The following is an 18,598-nucleotide window of genomic DNA, read 5'->3' as shown; positions in this document are numbered from 1 at the left end:
GGGGAAACTCGGGTGTTATGATGGCCCCAGCTCCCGAGATAGGGGCGTGTCGAGAACAAAACGGCATGGCGGATGCCGGGGAGGATGGTGAATGCAGTATACGGGCAAGGCTCCGCGGTTATCAGTAGTTTTGCATGTTAATTGACAGTTCAGGTTTGTACGCATTTTTTTTTTATGTTGGTGGAAAATAAAGCTAACCAGTAGAACCCAGAAAGTGAGGTGTCTTGCACATATACTGATTCTGTAAAAATATTTGTTTGTGTGTGTGTACTCATGCACATTTCAGTACACTCAGCTCATTAATAATCTGCCCTACATGAAAATAAATTAATGTACTATTAATTATGCAATTAAATAATTGATTATCCGATCAATACAATTTAATAATTGATTATTAAAAACCATCTTGTAAATGCTACATCCGAACAAGTAAATTTGAATTTCCGAGGAGGACTTGAAGGCAGCGTCTCATCCATCTCTGCGTGACACGGTAGCCAGCCAGGCGTTGGTCTGTCCCTTATATCGAGGCTCTACGCTCCGTTTTTTATGAAGCGAATTTAGGGTTTAATTCGTAAAAGGTGCGACCCGCCTTTATCTCCGGGATTGCTGGTAGTTCACTCAACACATAAAATGATAAACACTACTTACATATTCAGTTAAGGAGTCATGTTTAAAATTATATAAATTCAAACATTAATCAGAGGTACACGTGTAAAATACATTCAAAGAGATTTTATTAATGCATATTTTTTAAAATCATACCATACACACAAGAAGTTTAATTGTGGTAACAATTCAAGTGGGTGTTGGATGTCATTCTACATACATCAGCCAGCTGCAAGGTTATGGTGGAAAACCACTGATTTCAGTCATGTCAACACCAAAACACAAACAGTATATTGTTCAGTTCTACAACCATTTTCTTCTCTTACACATTCACACATCCGCACACAAACACAAATCTTAAGTCTCTGTATAACCAAAGGCATTTAAATGAAAATAATGTTAGACATGTCCAAAAGAATGCCTTATGTAAAGTGAGAACATTTGGCATGCTAGCCCCACAAAACAATTCACAATGGCACATTTCAACTAGTATACTGTAAAATATTAACAAAATTAAAAAGGATGGAAGAGTTCAGAAAAGCTCTGGTTTACAAAACATTCTGCCATTATTTAGATATGCATACAATACTGTAATGTAACAACTTTTTTTTTTTTTTTTTTTAAATACAATATCCCATTGGCCAAGGAGTTTAGTGTTCCCAGGAGCTTGTCTAACCATAACAGACAGACATCAACATACTTTATACACATTTCAGTAATCACTCTCATTTTTATTTTACGCAAATGTATCTCCTTGTGCTGTAAAAAGTTACATACAGTAGTCACACAACACAGAAAAGATTTTGGAAGGAAAACATTTTAAATTGTCCTTTACTGTCAACTGTCAAGAAAGACTATTGATTCTGTTGGACAGAGAGCTGGGTACCTCAGAAACTGCTTTCATATTGGATTCTCAGGAGCTATTCACAATATATTTACATTGGCTTCATAAATCCACATTCATAATTCCAAAAAGAAGAAGAAAGACCAGCGGGACGATCAAAGCCCACATTTCCACAATGGCCAAATTGTTAGTTATGAGAAAAATCTTAATAGAAGAAATTAATTACAAAATGGGGACAGTTCTATATATATATATTCATATTTTCTTTAGTACCACCAGTTAAACACCAATTAAGGCAAAGTTCAAAAATAAGTGGAGAGAAGTTGATTGGCATGATTGTTGTGCCTTTTTTATATCCCCTTGACCACACTAGTCTAGATCTCCAGAGTATATGGAGTTTCACCTCTTGCATGTTTCCATTTTTGCCCCAAACAGCCAATAGCAACTCTTATGATTACTGTATGTGGTGGTGGAGGAATCGTTCCACCCTGTGTAAGTGGGGTCATACCAACAGACGTGCTCTTTTACAGGGTCCTCAGAACACAGTGCATTTCTTGCCTCGTTTCTTGACAGGCGGTGGGCACAGAACAGCACGGATCGCCTCGTCAAACACAGTCTTAAGTCCCCTCTGGGTCAGAGCAGAACACTCCAAATACTTCACTGCACCTGAAAAGCCAAGAGAAACAATACATGTATATCATACTGGAATGACTATTGTTTTATCATTGTAGTCTTCTTGTGACTTGATCAGCCTCAAGATTTATTGGGGTAGCCTCTGAATGAAGCACTTTAAGGAACCTCTGCCTTCCTGAGTTGAAACAAAATAGTACAATAATGTAACATGTGCTTCTTAAATGGCAACACTCAATAGATCATACCAATCTCTCTGGCCATCGCCAGCCCCTGGGGGTAAGTGATGGGAGCTAGCTTCTTGTCCCTAAGGCGTTCGATGGTGTCCTTATCATCACGGAGATCCAGTTTGGTGCCCACCAGAATGATCGGAGTGTTGGGACAGTGGTGACGAACTTCAGGGTACCACTACCATGGCACAGACAAATACTTAAAACCAAAGACAACCAACCATGGGAAAGAAAAGCCACAAAACAGCTTTTCCTTTCAGTAATCACAAATCTTTTAGTGGTGGCGTTACATTCTTCATTGTCACCCAAGATATGCAGATCAATAATAGCCGAAACCCTTTAGATCAATTAATTAAACAAAGATATGAACAATGGGAAAAACCAACCTTGGCTCTAACATTTTCAAATGAGGCAGGGCTCACCAACGAAAAGCAGATCAAAAATACATCCTGCAATAGTAAGATGAAAACCTTTATTAGATTACATAAATTTAAACCGGAAAGTGGACTTTTGTCTATGGTGTAACATGACAAATATGAACATGGTATACTCAAAGGATAGGTGCAACTAAAAAACTACTACAACTGAAAACAATGAAAAAGTAAAAGTGGGACATATGGAAATCTAGAACCCAGTGTAGTGAACTAGTTAATTTGTGTGAGACACAACAGAAGATCATTTCAGTGTTCTTTACTGACAAGAAAAAGTATATACAAAGTATTTCAGTTTACCAAAAAAAACTTAACTGTTTGTTCAAATGCAGAATAGGAATTAATACAGCACATTTGGTGTACAACATTTTGTGTGTGTGTGTGTGTGTGTGTGTGTGTGTGTGTGTGTGCGCGCGCGCAAATAAATAAATAAATAAATAAAGTCAAGGCTGTTATTTCCTGAACAAAATTAATCTGCCATCGGTTCACGAGCTGTTTTCCAGTAAGAGAGATAATGTCAAAAGCACCCACTACAACAGGAAGCTCAGAGGGAACCAACAGGAAGAAAGAGGACTGTGGTCCTAAGCAGAGGAAAGCAAGCAGTACCGTTTGAGGATAGGAGAGGGGTCGGAGACGGTCGTAGTCCTCCTGTCCTGCAGTGTCCCACAAACCCAGGTTGACGGGTTTACCATCCACCATAACATTGGCAGAGTAGTTATCAAACCTGAGTAAAGACAGAATTGCTGAAAAGGGTCACAAGTGAATACTGGAAACTAAAGTCTTCATAAGAACACCATGAGGACATGCAATCCATGCATGACAAACTACAAATCATTATGCACTCCCTTTCTCCACCTTTCACACACACACACTTTGCTTACACTGTGGGAATGTACTCTCCAGGGAAGGCATTGGTGGTGTAACTGATGAGCAGACATGTCTTACCCACGGCACTGAAAAACACAGCAGCAGGCTACAGGTCAGAGTAAAGAACAGTTTCAGTCTCATTGTCTGAAAGCATCACCAATGCATATGGGGGGATTATTTTGAACACTTTACTGCAACAAAAAAAAACACATGGGATCCATAACACTAATTCAATTGAAGATGCAAATGAAAGACTGCAGTCTGCAGACAGAGCAGATAAGAGGCCTTAACCAGGCCAGACCTTCTGCTTGGTTGGGTCTGCCACCAGCTTTTAAGTTGTGTCCTACATTCCTCCGTGGCTCACGGGCAGCTTCTGCACAATATCTTACCACCAGCCCTCCAGGAATAAGGAAATACAGCAACAGCTGTGTGTGAAGAAAGTACCCAAAACCCACCAAGTGTACATACATATGCACAGTCCGCACACTTTCGCAGGGACAGGTGGGTATACCTGCTTTTTTCCTTTTTCTTTGCGCAATAACTCGACATCTCACAATATCAAACAGTAAACACGGCTCTTAGGTTTGAAAAATAGTCCGTCTTAAAAGAGGGAGCAGCGGAAACTGTATTGTGAGGCTGAAGGATGCAAGATGAGGAGGGAGAGGAATACAGTGTGGGTCCGAAAGGGAAGAGTGAGGAAGAATGATAAGGGAGGCATGAACCAGCGAAAGAAACAGCATGGCTGAGTGGGAGATGTCTCGCTCTATTGTTTCAAGTGCAGAGTAGGGAAATGTGGCTAAAGGTAGTCAATGACAGTAGATCACCCGCACACTTACTCTCAGAACAACTGTTAGAGGCGTAACCACATATCAACTAGTGATGTGGCCATTAACTGTTAATAGTTTCAGTTGAACTGTTACTTTAGGTTACCCAAGAAATTGTGTGTCATTATTTAGGCTACTAATAAGATGTCAGAAAATGCAACATTCAAGCTAAGTGTGTAGAGGGGGCAGACCCAAGTCAATATTCTAATGATTAAAAATATGAACGTTTTTCATGATAACGGGGAACACACACACACACACATCTAAATATGGTCAACGATTTACGTTATTTTATTCATTCATTAGCTTTAAAATAGATTAAGTTTAATTTTTATTGCCGATTTAAAACGACTGATGTTTGTCCCTAATCGTGAAAACCCTGGACAAGGTGAGCAGAAAGCATTAAGTCTATACAATCGTCACGAGGTTCAACTAAATAACGTACGGTGTGTAAATAATACACGGCTGAGAAGGTGGGAATTAGCTGAAGGCCGTATGTGAACGCAACTCTAACAGCACGAGAACAAGTAGGTGTGTAAAAACATGACATCATTAAACAGCCACTCAGCACATCTCGCCATTCTGCTCTGGATGGTGGGTCAGGCTGCCAAGTAGGGTGTTCTCTAAAAATCGCAAAGCTACACATTAACGCAGTTTCATGATTACGACAAGAAATGGAGAAGGCGAGAAAGGGGGGGGGGTGGGGAATCATTCAACCCACACGTTTGATACAAACTAGCCAGGCGACTACTCTCATGAAGCACGTTATAATGTGAAATTATGATCCGTGCAGCTGCTTTGTCTCTCTTCCCCCCAAAACAGGTGAATTATGTCTGTGTGCAAGAACAAACCAAATCTGTTCGTTTATATAGCGATATTCATACCGAACCATCCAGCCAACCCACAAGACCCAGCCCCTCTTGCAACAATTGTATCCTGTTAGAGGCGTTTGTATTAACAATTCAATAAACACTACTTAATTAATATCCTTACCCATCGCCGACCACAACGCACTTGATGGCTTGCATTTGAACGGCGGGGACAGAATCCAACGATACGCGATTGTACGGGAGTCTGCCAGATTGTGGAGGGCTTGTTTGAGGTGCTGGGGGTGCGGGCTAGCAGCTACGATGCGCGGTCGCACTACTGCAGCAGCGGCGACAAACGGCGAAGTTTAACGAGGGGTCTCCGAAGCAGAACGAGCGCTTTTAAAGGGACGAGGCCAAGGAAAAAACGTTTCATCAGCAACTGCGAGTAACTTGAAAATAAAAGAAGCTAAGTTTAGACTTCATGGTTAAGTGATATTTGTTTTCCATCTAGCCCTAACAGTGGCAATTATTAATAAATCATTTGGTATTTTTCAGCCACGTAGGGGACTCTCGTGTCGCATGCCACGTTATTGACACCATCGCGAGACCAAACGAAGTAGGGTTGGACGCTGACGGCCCGAAAGTGTACAAAAAAACAAATTGTATTTAATAAATAAAATGGAATTAACTTAAAAATATTCCAATATTAATGGTGGAACTGCGAACGCACACGTCTCGCTACATGTCTGTGAATCTCACTGAAAATGTTTCTTACTGAAACATGCGGCTGAATAATACAGCCAACTGTGCGGACATTAAGGACAACTGTGACAGCGGGCAGGAGAGGCCCTACAGCTGGCCGACATGCCACGATAAGGACCATTTGTTGCAGCATACTAGAGCAACATGCTGCATACTCCATCTGACACTTCACATGAGGAAACGTCTTTCCCTTCGCTGACAACAGAAACCACAACCCTAAACCAGCAGCTTTTTGCTGTGATGCCACAGGATGGGTGGTTTATTTATTTTTTATTGTGAGGACGGAATACAATTTGAGGTGGCATAAACACCTTAAAAGAATGAGGGGAGAATAAGTGTGTGTTGAGAGAAAAGTAAATGAGTATATAAAATTCACACATGAAAAGCAGAACAAAAACACCATTAGTCACCCCCCCCCCCCCCCCCCAAAAAAACCAACCCATTTACGAATTATTTTTTTATTGCTTGACCTGGCACTGGGACAATCTATACCAAAAGGGTACATTAGCATAATAAAAATAAATGGCAGGGAAAGAGGAAAAAAATATTCATACAGTGATACAAGAACAGAGAACTGGTCCTCTGATGGCCAACAGCACAGGGTGCTGAAGGCTTCAACAACCGTAAAGCTTCACAGAGCTTTGTACATGGAGTAACCCACAGTAATAGCAGGTCTTATCTGTACCATTACCTTTGCAGTCTCACTCTCTGGAAAATAAATACCAGAATGGATAAATAAGGGGTGGGCGATTTTTCATGAGAACCACTTTTCCTAACATGCATGCTCCCTTTGTGGCCAAGAAACGTCCCAAAACCCAGAGCCAGAATGTATTTAAACGGGAGTCCACTGCAGCATGTCACACTGTTGCAGTTCCAGAACTGTGTGCTTGAATACTTCGGGTTTTTCCAGAGAGATGCTCCCGACCTGTGTCCTACCCACAAGGAGCAGAGTGGAAATGCTGGCTCAAGATAAATACTGGAAAGGAAAGCAGGGAAACTACAAACAAACCCCCACCTTCATGCACTCTGGATTTCAATCTAGATTTTTTTTTTCTCTGCCTATTTATTTAACCGTGGCCAACATAATTACAGAAATGAACTACATGGTGTGACTTGGAGTCTTATTCATTAAGGATGGCCATTACCATTTCCACAGTTCCAGTGCCGTTTTTGTTTACTTATTAGTGAGGCAACTGTAAAAGTTTGTGGGAAGCTGATTACATAAAGAACCATCCTGAGCAGCGTGAGCTTGCTGTTATCTCACAGGCTCAGGAGACGTCACACAAGCACAGCTGCCGCGACACTACAGCAGTCCAGCGAAATAAATCCTGAACATGTGGCATGGCTGTTCAGAAACTCTCACTCAACATTACATTAAAAACAATACAACATATTACCCTTGCTTATCCAAAAACAGGCTGGGTGGGTGACAAACTGTTAGAAAATGAAGAAATCAGGCACTTCTAGAACACAAAACCACTGCAGTTAACCTACATGAACATCTGGTAGGCCAGAGTCTCTTAAACAGGGTGGAGGGTGCTCCATCTCTGAAATATTAAATAACATCACAAACATGTGTGCCATGCTGCGGAAATCCTGCACTCTTTCCACATGTACCAGTCAGTGCTTTGGGCTATAAAACATTGTTCCTCAAAATATTACAAATTTCCAACAAAAATAATTAACACCTGCTAACACTGCATTAGAAAACACCATAGCATGGACAAAGAAATAGTAAGTTGATAACTGGATCACCAAATTATCAGAGGCAATTATGAGAGCTTACAATTTCTTCAACCCGCCCCTCAAAAACTATAAAGTTATAGAATACAGCAATGGCAAACCTGCATTATTACCCAGCTTAAAGTTGACAGGAAGTAAAGAAACTGCTAATGACACAGGTTAGCACTAAACCATGGGTGGTTTCACTGTCACATCAAAGGAGTAATGGCATAATATTCAACTTTGTTTATATATATATACATATATATGTGTGTGTGTGTGTGTGTGTGTGTGTGTGTGTGTGTATACACAGCCATTACTACTGTTGTCATGACAGCATTGTTCACCTCCCATTCCAAAGTCACATTATAAACAATAAGCCATTAACAGTGCATTTACAATTAAAATGTAAAAATGGTATTTGAACACAAATATAACTGCTGAAAACGGGAAGAACACTTCTTTGAAAGTAGAATTCATAAAATACTTTTATCTGTGCACACCATTTATTATATTCAGTCCTATGAACGTGTATGAGCTTCTCTCACTGTACTTAGTCATAGGAGAAAACCAGGTGTTGTTGAAATGTTTGACATAACCACTACTAAAATCAACAAAAAACCCATACAATAATTAAAAAGATCAGAAAGTATATCATAAAAAGCATGAACATAAGCACTGAGGTAAATAAGGGAAGTTCAGGGGCTGAGACATGGGAAAGGTGGTGGGGGAGAAGGGCTAACAGAGGAACAGCAGTAACAACGCAAAATAGCAGTATGTGGAACCTCTTACACCTTCACATACATGTATGTATATATAAGAGACATTTTATACATGTGAACGTACGCGTTTGTGTGTATAGATGGATGGATGCATGTATGTACGTACGTACGTGTATATAATGTATGTATAGGTACACACGCACACCCCAAAATCAACCCTCCCATGTACACACACACACACACACACACACATACACACATACATACATACACACATACATACATACATACATACATACACACACACATACACACACATACACACATACACACACACATACATACACACATACATACACACATACATACACACATACATACACACATACATACACACATACACACATACATACACACACTCTCCACTGTGCAAAAAAATACAGTTATGGTCATTTACTTCTAGTACAATATAATAATTTACATATGCTATATATGTGCAACTAGGCCTAGAAAAAAGCAAAGCTGATCACCATGGGAAGTATGGTGACTTCAGTACTCTTGACAAAAACTAATGTAACTGACAAACCTCATACACAACACAGATTTGCCTTTGGCTTAACTATAGTCAAATGATGAAGAAAATTACTTGTAAATTGCAAACACTTTAAAACGGCTCCCTATGACGTACTACATGGACACAATGCGCGTTTACAGTGATTCTCCTGACACAATCACCGCACCATATTTTGTTTGCTTGTTTTTTTTGTTGTTGTTTTTGTTTTTAAATAAAAGATATTTGGAAGCCAGATAAGTTCCTGATTAACCAGCACGTTTCAACCCTTTCGCACTGAAGAGGCCTCAGTGGCAAAACGGTTGACTTTCCATCTCTCCAGCTAAGACCGATGTTCTGCCAGTCGATACATTCGCAAACCCACACGTGTGATGGGGTAGAAGCCACATCAGAGCACCGAACCTAGCAGGCACCTGGCTGCAAGAGATGTACACAGAAAAAGAAGAAAATAAAGCTGATTTGCATCGGCAGACCCTGCAATAGAAAGAGGAAGAGGCGGAGTCGGGAGCACCTCAGACGGACAGCGAGACAAAGCTGTTGTACTGCTGAATGTTCCTCTTGAGGATGTCTGAGCAGGGGCCGAGCACGCGCTCGAAGCGCGGCCGGTCGAGCTTCACGCACTTCAGAGGGCTACGCGCCACCACAGTGGCTGCACGGGGCCGGTTCATGAGCAGAGCGATCTCACCTGATCAGGCCAACCCGGAAGCAAACAAACAGCACATGGGAGGGGAGAGGAAACAAAAAGTCACAAAAAGCTTGTAATTCAATGCACATTTTACAAACTGCAAGAAGCACACCAATCTGAGCACTCGCAGCAATAGTCAATGCGAACTGAGCCAACGCTGAGCCAGGGCGCATTTGGTAGGCCACGGCCTACACTGGACCAGAAGTGAGCTGTAGCTTCCTTGAAAGAAAAAAAAACTCACCAAAGTAGTCAGAGGGTCCAAGCCTGCCGACCTCCACAAACTCCTCGTTCTCCGAGCGCCTCTGGAGCACAGCTGCAGATCCCTGTGGAGAGCAGTAAACCTCAGTTCAACAGAGCATTTCACCACTCGCGGGCGCTTCAGAATCCAGCTTCTCATCCCGACAGGACTTCTAAGTGCCACAAGCTACATTTCATTTTTGAGGAGAACCCAAACAGAAACAGATCAAACTAACAAGTAGCTTCTTACAGTGACTAATTTCTGAATCATTTGTTTTTGTTCTTATCGGTAGAGCAACCAAGAAAGCAATACAAGTGTTTCGTCAAATAAATGCAGGGCTGTTTAAAAAGAAGACTTGAATAAATGAGGATAAATCTAGCCAATTGCAATGTATGAAATACTATGGATGCCTAAAGAGAAGCACCACTGTCTACCTCAAGAATGATGAAAAACTCGTCTCCAGGTTGCCCTTGAACAACGATCTTCTGGCCATCCTCAAACTGCACTGTCTCGAGGGCATCGGCCACAGTTAGTCGCTCCCATTTGTCCAAAGATTCTACACACAGCACGTGAGAATGCTATCAATGTCCCTTGCACTGCTCTCAAAGTGTACAACGTGCATCAGACTCAGAGATTGCTGTCATTGTCTGGTTCATAACAATCACCCTTACAATGAGGAGCCAGAAATCATTGAATACGAATATTTAACCTGTAAGTGCATATGATGTACTTTGTATATAATGTGATGAGATTTATTTACACATTTATGAGACTTGCCTAAGATCGACACCTTGCTGAGGAACTCTTCATACATCTTCCTCTTCCTCAGAGTGCTTCCCTGAAAGCATACACCTGTTCAGAAATCCTTCAACAGGATGCTATACAATAGAATTTCAGCATTAACACATTCTCTTTGGACATGTAAGTGATACTGGAGTGTGTAGACTCCTGTAGCTGAGAGTGTGCCTACCATGAGTATTCTCCGGTAGCTGTCCCTGTCGATACCCCACAGCTTGGCATTACTCTTGGCTCGGACTGTTGCTGCCCTTGGTGTGCCATAGATTAGGGCCAGTTCACCGAAGCTGCCCCCCTCGCCAATACTGGTCACCCACGCGTTATTAACATACACCTACCACACATTTACATTTATGGTATTTAGCTGACACTTTCATCCAAAGCAACTTACAATTATGACTGAGTACAACTTGAGCAATTGACACAGCTAATTCAAATTGAATGTGGAAAACAAAATGGCAACATGTTACTTACATCCATTTCACCCTGATCAATAACATAGAAGTTATCACCCTCATCCCCTATAAAACAATAACGGTGTCATCTTTTTTCTTTCATTAAATCTTTTGTATTTCATACAATCCCAGATTTTGGCTTGTTAAGAATACTTTAAACAAGCTAACCTTGCTGAATGACGGTCTCTCCTGCAATGTAGTTAACTGGAAACATGGCATCAAATATGTCACTGGAAAAAAAAACACAAACATTACTAAAATAAATATAAATATATACAAACATCAGGACAAGCACCTGAATCCTTGATTTACACAAATCCTTTAGTATCTATTAGAGATATAAGAATTTGGCTTGATCACTAATAAAAAAAATAATAATAAAAAAAATAATTCTTAAAATCGTAAAGGGACATTTAAAAAAAGAAAATCAGCAAATTAATGAAAAGAAAAAAAACAAATCAAAAGAAGAAATCTTTCACCTTCTTTCATTATCGTCAAGATGTGCAAACAACACGTTCTTCTCAATTGCTTTAGCAAGGGCAGCCATTGTTTTATAGTCTTTTGGAATGACCTGTAAACGAACGTGGAAAATACTGTTACAAAGTGCTCATCATATTCAATATACTGCTGCACTTACTGACACCCCTCTAAAATGCAAGACGTATAGTTTGGCTTCAGGGCAACAGACCCATCCTCCACCTTTTTGTTTCACAACACAAACCGGCTGCATCAATGTAAACATGTCCACACATAGAGGAAGACGGGAACCTTTCTGACGTAGGACGCGGCATCCTCCTCAGTGTAGACTTCGGCACTGATGGCACCGCGACGCCGACGACCCTTAACCACGGGGTTCATAGGAGGAGAAATCTCATCTTCTCTGGAATCCGAGCGAGAGTTAGACTTCTGCTGGCCCAGCATCTGTTTCGCCTCCTCCTAAAAGGACATACACAACCAATCAGGGCCTCAAAACCACAAGCGTAAACAACCAGTCATAGCCTCAAAGCCACCATGCACACATGGAGCAAAGCTCTCAGCTCCAAAAGCTCTTCATTGTCGTCTTGCACAAAGTGCAATGAACTTCTTACTTGCGTGTTGTTTTTACTGTCACTTTAAAGCTAAAACTGCCACAAAAAATGTCAAACATGCTAGCTACTCATCCCCAATAAAACCATGCACCTTTTCGAGCCTCTCAAAGTACTCTCTGAGGAAAGCCATGGGTCGTTCGGGCCTGGACGTGCACAGCTGCACGATGCAGTCCTTCAGCAGCTGCTGGATGCTGTGCTTCTGCACGTAGAGCTCGCATTCCCGCAAACTCCTCTCCTCCTCACTGCTCATGCCGCTGGATGCCATGGTGACCTGCTGACTTGAGCGGGAACAGCTCATCACCACTCGCGTCATGCCTTACTCAAACTAGGTCATGCACTTATAAAAGGGATTCAGGTTTACCCAAATAAAGTTAATGTCCAGCAAACTGTAATTCGGACTGAAATCAATGCTTCACGCATAATGCTTGGAACTTAGACGTATAGTAAACACACATTGCGAAAACAATGTCTGAACTTTTTTGGTGACAAGATGTAAACACTGTTGTTCTTGCCTCGGCAAATATAAATTACATTGGTAAGCGTTCCTGTATAATTTTGTCCATGTAACGTCTGACTTCAAAATCGTAGAATTCTGTCGGAGTTGAACTGCGTATTCGCCAAACGTGATTAAAGAATACTTCATTAACTTGTGAAAAACCTACATTTAAATTACTCTCTGCATTTACATTTATTGTGGGTAGCTACTCACTACCTTCACAGACGTTGCGTGGTCTTTGCCTGTTAGCTCGCGTTGGCTATGCTAAGTGCCTTCGTTAGTTAAGAACATTTCAAATAATCGACCGTGCGCAGCTAATAGAACATTTTATTTTATTTTATTTCTTCAGTAGCCAGCTACAGCTTCACCTGGCGGTTTAGTTTAGTTCGGCTAGATGACTGTCTCCAGCCATGTAGCCGTGCGGGAACCAGTGACGCCATCTTGCAAACCCCACAGCTAGCGAGCTAGCACAGCCGCGATCCCACAACAAACGGACAACAGAGCTTCTCCTCGAAACCTCACTGATGTAAACGCCTTAGTTAAAGTCCAAATCTATCTGGGGGTTGTGTTTATGTTCAGTCGCATACCGGAGTCGTTGGAACAGGCTTCTCGACGTTGTTTTTAGTTTCTAACAGACACTCCCTGCTCGGTCCTCCCTGGACGGATGCCCTACCGGAAACGCGATAGCCAATCACAAGCGCTCGCTGACGTCAGCAATTACGAACGGAAAGACCACGGCAAACAGGTACATCCATTTCAAAATAAAAGTCACGAAAATTACTGCAATTAAAAAAAAGCTAATATGCATATTCGAAATTACTATATTTAAATGTGGTTTGAGTCAAGCTGACATGCTGGAGGAACAGTGTCTAGTCTTCTAACATCCAGGCACAGAAGGCTTTAATCACTGAATTTCATTGCCCTTAAAGAAACTAAATTGTTCCTCACAGTGAAATATTAGTTCTGAAAATACATGTATTGTAGTTCTGTTAATCAAAAAAGAATATCTGCTTGAGTTTTGTTATGTACTCAAGAGTCCAAACAATATAAATGTATATTACTTACATTCGCCCCCTTATAAACTGTAAATCAATCAGAAGCACACGAATACTCCCTGAAACAGAGAAGGACACCCAAGAGAGAGGCACTCAGGGCTGAGACAGGCAGCAAAGATTCACTGAGGTCCTGGTACTAGAATGAGCAGTTGAATACTGTACAGTTCTTGCAATTATGAGTCACAATGTGGTTATGGATGTACCAGGTTTCCAATATTGTAAAGGTCTCTCCAGGAGGCAGTTTCACAATGACACTTGCAAGTTTCAGCTTCTCTGTTTCAATCTCATACCCTGGTGCTTTATCTGGGGCCTTGGCCAGGTGTTGCTCCATCCTTCTAAGAGTTGCTATTACTGCCTCATTGGGGGCAGAAGGGTGAATATTTCCTGTACAGCACTGGTGTGGCACAGCAAAGCACTCCATATACTTCCAGATGGGTGATTTCAGCCTCCAAAACCTCAATGGCCTCCTGCTCCTCTCTGGACCAGGGCACCTGCATCTCACTGCAGTATGGATGGATATCAAGGTGCCATAGTCATTTTTTCAGTTCCACCTCTGCCGGCCTCAGGTTCAGGGAAAGACATTGTTGTGGCTGCAGTTGTTTCAAGAAGTCTAGCTGGTCCTTGCAGTGTCATTCCAAGCAGAGTATCATGGCAGTTTGGCCTCCATGTGGGCCCAGACAGACATGAGCCAAAGCCATTTTCTGATTTGGGTGATCTGCACCGACCAGCAACAGTAGGCACACTCGCTCAAAGACCTGCAAAGGTAGGTCCCATGTGTGCTTATATCTCTTCAAGATATCTGCAGGATATGAATGGTTTGCAAGGACATTGCATTTATAATGTTTAAGATACAGTAATCTTAATGGTATTTTGTTGTAGGATTACTGGAGAAATTTAGAAGGGGACAGATACACCATTGACAGTTTGTGCATCTCGTGAGTTGTTCTCAAAGGTGTGCTTGTATTGCCAGTTTGTGAGTGGCAGCAGGGATAAGGATAGTGTCCTCTGACCCAACATGCAGGACTGCCTTGCCCTTATAGTGTAGCTAAGGCTTAGTCTTAGGTCCTCCTCTGCCTTCAAGCAGCAAGCTGATGCTATCTTTTCATATCAATTGCCACTCCCTCAGCGTTTTGCTGGACTACGTTGATTTGCTTCAGGTTACTGAGGAAAGTTCTGAGACACATGAGCTTTGGCTATCCTCATTTCTGCCTACCTTTCAGTGGGGTCCATGTCATGGCTGTCTTAGAGTGATGATGTTCAGGGAGACATTGGATGTGGCCAACCAACTTCATACGACAACTTCATTCAACATTTTCAAGCAGTGGACCTTCTCCAGACTTCTTGTTTGGTAATATGATAATGCCAACTTATCTTCAAGATCTGTCTAAATCATCTTTGGTGGAATCTTACTGTGTTCTTCTGTATTTCACTGGCATAAATGCCTGTGGGTAAGACAATGCTGTTGTATGGCCAGAACATCTAGTCAGTGGTGATGGTGGTAGCAGATCAAATGGAGAGCATTCTTTGGAAAACCGCCACTGCGTTGCCAATTCTACAGTTAATGTAAGCTTCAATATCACCATCATTGCTAAATGTAATGCCTTTTAGTGTAGCAGGACCCCACTAACCTTAAGGAGAATGTGTCCATCATCTGCAGGTCCACATACAGAGTTCCAGTGGCTGCTCTAACCTGGTAGAAATCTTTCATAGCACCCTTGTTATTGACCTTGTGTAGGATGAGTAGATTATTGCCTTGTCAAATACTGTCAACTGCAAATTTACAAAACTCCAGATAAAAATTAAGATTATGATTAGTAATAAGAAGAGAAAGAGATTGCACAGAAGAAGGAGTAAAAGAGAAGTGGAAAAGGAGGATCAAGTGAGATTTTGTGTTTTGTCTGAACAGTTCGTGTAATCATCTAAGCACAAACTTGATATCAAAGTTTACACTAACCAAATACAGCTTTTGATATCAGAACTACCACACAATTGAAAATCCTATTGTTGATTTAACACAACCCAGAAGCACAGTCTTACTTTGAGTCATGCGTTTGCATGGATTGACCAAGCAGCTCAGGGGCCAAGGAAAGTTCTTCCAAGTGTGCACAAAACGAAAGTCCAACCAAAAACATGTCACAGGCGGCTTCAAACTTACAGTTTGGCGTCCGAGACATGAGTAAGGTTGGCTTGTGGTTTCTTCCTGGGCAGTCCTACTTCTGTGGAGTAGTTGGTTATGTTCTAATCCTGCCTGGCTGGGGGCTGTTGTTTGGCAGTGCATTTCTTGTGAAAACCTACCACTACCTGAACTACATTTTGTAGCTCCCAGCAGGCTTTGACCTTTGCCCTTTGACAGTGGAATCCCTGCCACTGTGGTTCTTGCAGTGCTAGCTCTGGTGTCAAACTGCTGTCATTGGTTGTCGACAATACTCTGCTGAACGGTGCTGTTGAACTGTGCTTGCTGGATACAGTTGCTCTGCTGGTTCTCTCTCTTGCTTTTCTTCTTTTTGGCCTCTTTCAGGAGCTGTAGCAGGAGCCCTCACTTCTGACACCAGTGGAGCTGGATAGCTTTACTGCCATTTTTGAAGAAAAAAAAAACATAGATGGAAGACTCATTACACAGCAGTGATTCCATTTTGTTAGCTTTTAATAACACATACTAAAACTGTGCTGACAAACTCTATACAACACAAATCTCAGACCTACTGACCAATGAGATGCAGGGAACCTGATGTATGAAACATATAGAGCTGGTTATGACAGGGATGCAGCCCAACACACCTACAGTTGTAATGAACACAGGTATGTTCGGATCCAAAAGCAGAGGTTTTTATTTCTTTTTCGGCAGATAAACTATGCAGATTCAGCGTTCGTAACAGGGAAATCAACAGGCAGAGAGTAGTCTATCCAATCCGGGGTCACAACCAGTAGGTAGAATCCTGAAGGTGCCAAGGGACTAGGAGTGAGGCGTAGTCTGAGGGAGAAACAGAGATCGATAACCAGGAAGGCCAACAGAAGAAAAACACATGCGGTATGCATGTTATAATGGCAACATTAGTCAGGGATAGGCAATCTATATATGAGGAGAGAGATTAGAAGGGAACCAGTGTAGAACATCAGTACTCAAGTGATTGTAATCTGGTTAGACAGGGAGTCTCCCTGGCATGGTAGAATCTGGGTAGAATTGGTGACCATCTGGGCAGAATTGGTGACCATAGCTTGCTTGCTCTAGTTCGAATCAGTTAATGAGTTTGTAAACATGGGGTGTTTTCCCCTTGATTTGGATTGTTTTATACCAGGAAATATCCAAACACACCAAAATGCATCACAAAACACCACATGAGAACATTCTCTCCACTTTTTGGCACACCTGTCTGGGCATGAAAATTAATACAGGAAGAAGGTCCTGTGTCCTGGACTACTGTATATTTCTACTCTCCTTGGCTATGTTGGAAATAACCTCCTATTTACTATATACGTGAATGTATGAATGTTCCGCTCACCTGTGAAAGCTTTTAGGCCACTGTTGCATGATGGGATGCAGTACGCCAAAAAGATAGCTCTACTCTATATTATAGAATATTTAATCAGAGTAGTATGTCATCCGGATATCTTTTGCATACTATAAAAATTTATTTTGGTCACATACTTCATTTGGCCATGATTTGGGGCCCAGTCAATATGCAAGTAATATGTAGTAGGTTATTTTGTTCACAGTCCTTCTCTGGTTAGCTGCCAAATGTTAGCCAGTTGTCTGTTTACTGTTTTCTGCTGCATCCCATAATGCAAAGTACACCTGGCTCAAACTTGTGGTGTATACCTAATCGAGGTCAGATCACGTTCTCCCCACAAACTAACCGCCCCAGAGTTTGTTTGGGACTGGACTGAGAACACCTTTTCTCAAGGGTCTCGGTGCAGTTGTTTTGGTTCACATGCAAATGCGATTACTGCGTTCACTCCTGCTGAAACAAATCACCCCAAGGGTGAAAATGAAATATTGCCATATGAAAATGGTCATCAGCATGTACATTATTCAAAATAAAGTTTCCTATAATTGTTAAATTCATATGAGTGGGCAGATGGACAGTACTAAAGGAATGAATGAATATAGCTTATTTTCCAGCATCAGTTATACACATAGTGAGGGTAGTGGGTGAGTAATATTAGTCTCATTTAATATTGCAAGGATTAAGTTATTTATTTGTAGACATAATATTTGTGATGTTATTATTTGGTTGTTTTGAATATAATTCAGTAGAGCTGGATGTTTGTGCTGAAGGTTAGTCCTTGGGGGATCCATCACTGAAGGAGCTTTAGGATCTAGGACTGTGTACCTAATTTCTGCAGTTTTCTCAAAACACTTATTTGGGCTTCAGCAAAAAAAAAGCATAATTAAAGGGTCCCATCCTAATTGTTATTTCAAATCTCAAGCATGAAAACACGCTTGCAACCTTAAAGGTGTATTTATCCCAGTATTTTTCAGAGAATGTATGTGAGTGCAAGGAACCCAAGCATGGGTTATGAAAAACATTTAAGACCTCTTTGTCTTTGATCTGTTAATATCCTTAAAGGACTTGATTAAAAAAAAAAGCTTGATATTGTGCTTGCTTCACTATTGAATATATATTTCCTATCATTAAAACAATTAAAAGGTTTTTTTTTTCTTTTCCAGATGGTGTGTGAGTAAGCCAGAGTCACCAAGGAGCCTAGACTGGATCAGGTGGTGCTGTTGGCTATGTAGCCACACCCTATCCTGCCCCTGTTCCCACCC

At 41.4% G+C, this 18,598-nt stretch overlaps 2 protein-coding genes across 3 annotated transcripts; both read right to left on the bottom strand.

The window, feature by feature from the left end:
- Positions 1–717: 717 nt before the first annotated feature.
- rac3a (Rac family small GTPase 3a) lies at positions 718–5,612 on the bottom strand. The gene is made up of 6 exons (XM_027014729.3): positions 5,426–5,612; positions 3,623–3,694; positions 3,348–3,465; positions 2,697–2,759; positions 2,329–2,488; positions 718–2,116 (listed from the first exon to the last, which is right to left on the bottom strand). The coding sequence occupies exons 1-6, from the start codon at positions 5,458–5,460 to the stop codon at positions 1,986–1,988; spliced, it is 579 nt and encodes a 192-aa protein (XP_026870530.1). The 5' UTR covers positions 5,461–5,612; the 3' UTR covers positions 718–1,985.
- Positions 5,613–6,445: 833 nt separating this feature from the next.
- prkar1aa (protein kinase, cAMP-dependent, regulatory, type I, alpha (tissue specific extinguisher 1) a) lies at positions 6,446–13,478 on the bottom strand. 2 transcript variants are annotated; one of them, XM_027014671.3, is made up of 12 exons: positions 13,363–13,478; positions 12,371–12,557; positions 11,960–12,127; positions 11,671–11,762; positions 11,360–11,421; positions 11,211–11,257; positions 10,912–11,070; positions 10,719–10,779; positions 10,376–10,497; positions 9,945–10,026; positions 9,530–9,703; positions 6,446–9,435 (listed from the first exon to the last, which is right to left on the bottom strand). In XM_027014671.3, the coding sequence occupies exons 2-11, from the start codon at positions 12,542–12,544 to the stop codon at positions 9,531–9,533; spliced, it is 1,140 nt and encodes a 379-aa protein (XP_026870472.1). In that variant the 5' UTR covers positions 12,545–12,557; positions 13,363–13,478; the 3' UTR covers positions 6,446–9,435; position 9,530. The 2 variants fall into 2 exon arrangements, with proteins under 2 accessions (XP_026870472.1, XP_026870473.1); XM_027014672.3 differs by having other exon boundaries at positions 12,371–12,553; positions 13,363–13,466.
- Positions 13,479–18,598: the final 5,120 nt, after the last annotated feature.

This window comes from Electrophorus electricus, chromosome 3 (genome assembly GCF_041902795.1).
Source record: "Electrophorus electricus isolate QZ-2024a chromosome 3, ASM4190279v1, whole genome shotgun sequence".
NCBI classification, from domain to species: Eukaryota; Metazoa; Chordata; class Actinopteri; order Gymnotiformes; family Gymnotidae; genus Electrophorus; species Electrophorus electricus.
The sequence above is the reverse complement of the archived record's forward strand: the minus strand, read 5'-3'. Positions and strand labels throughout refer to the sequence as shown.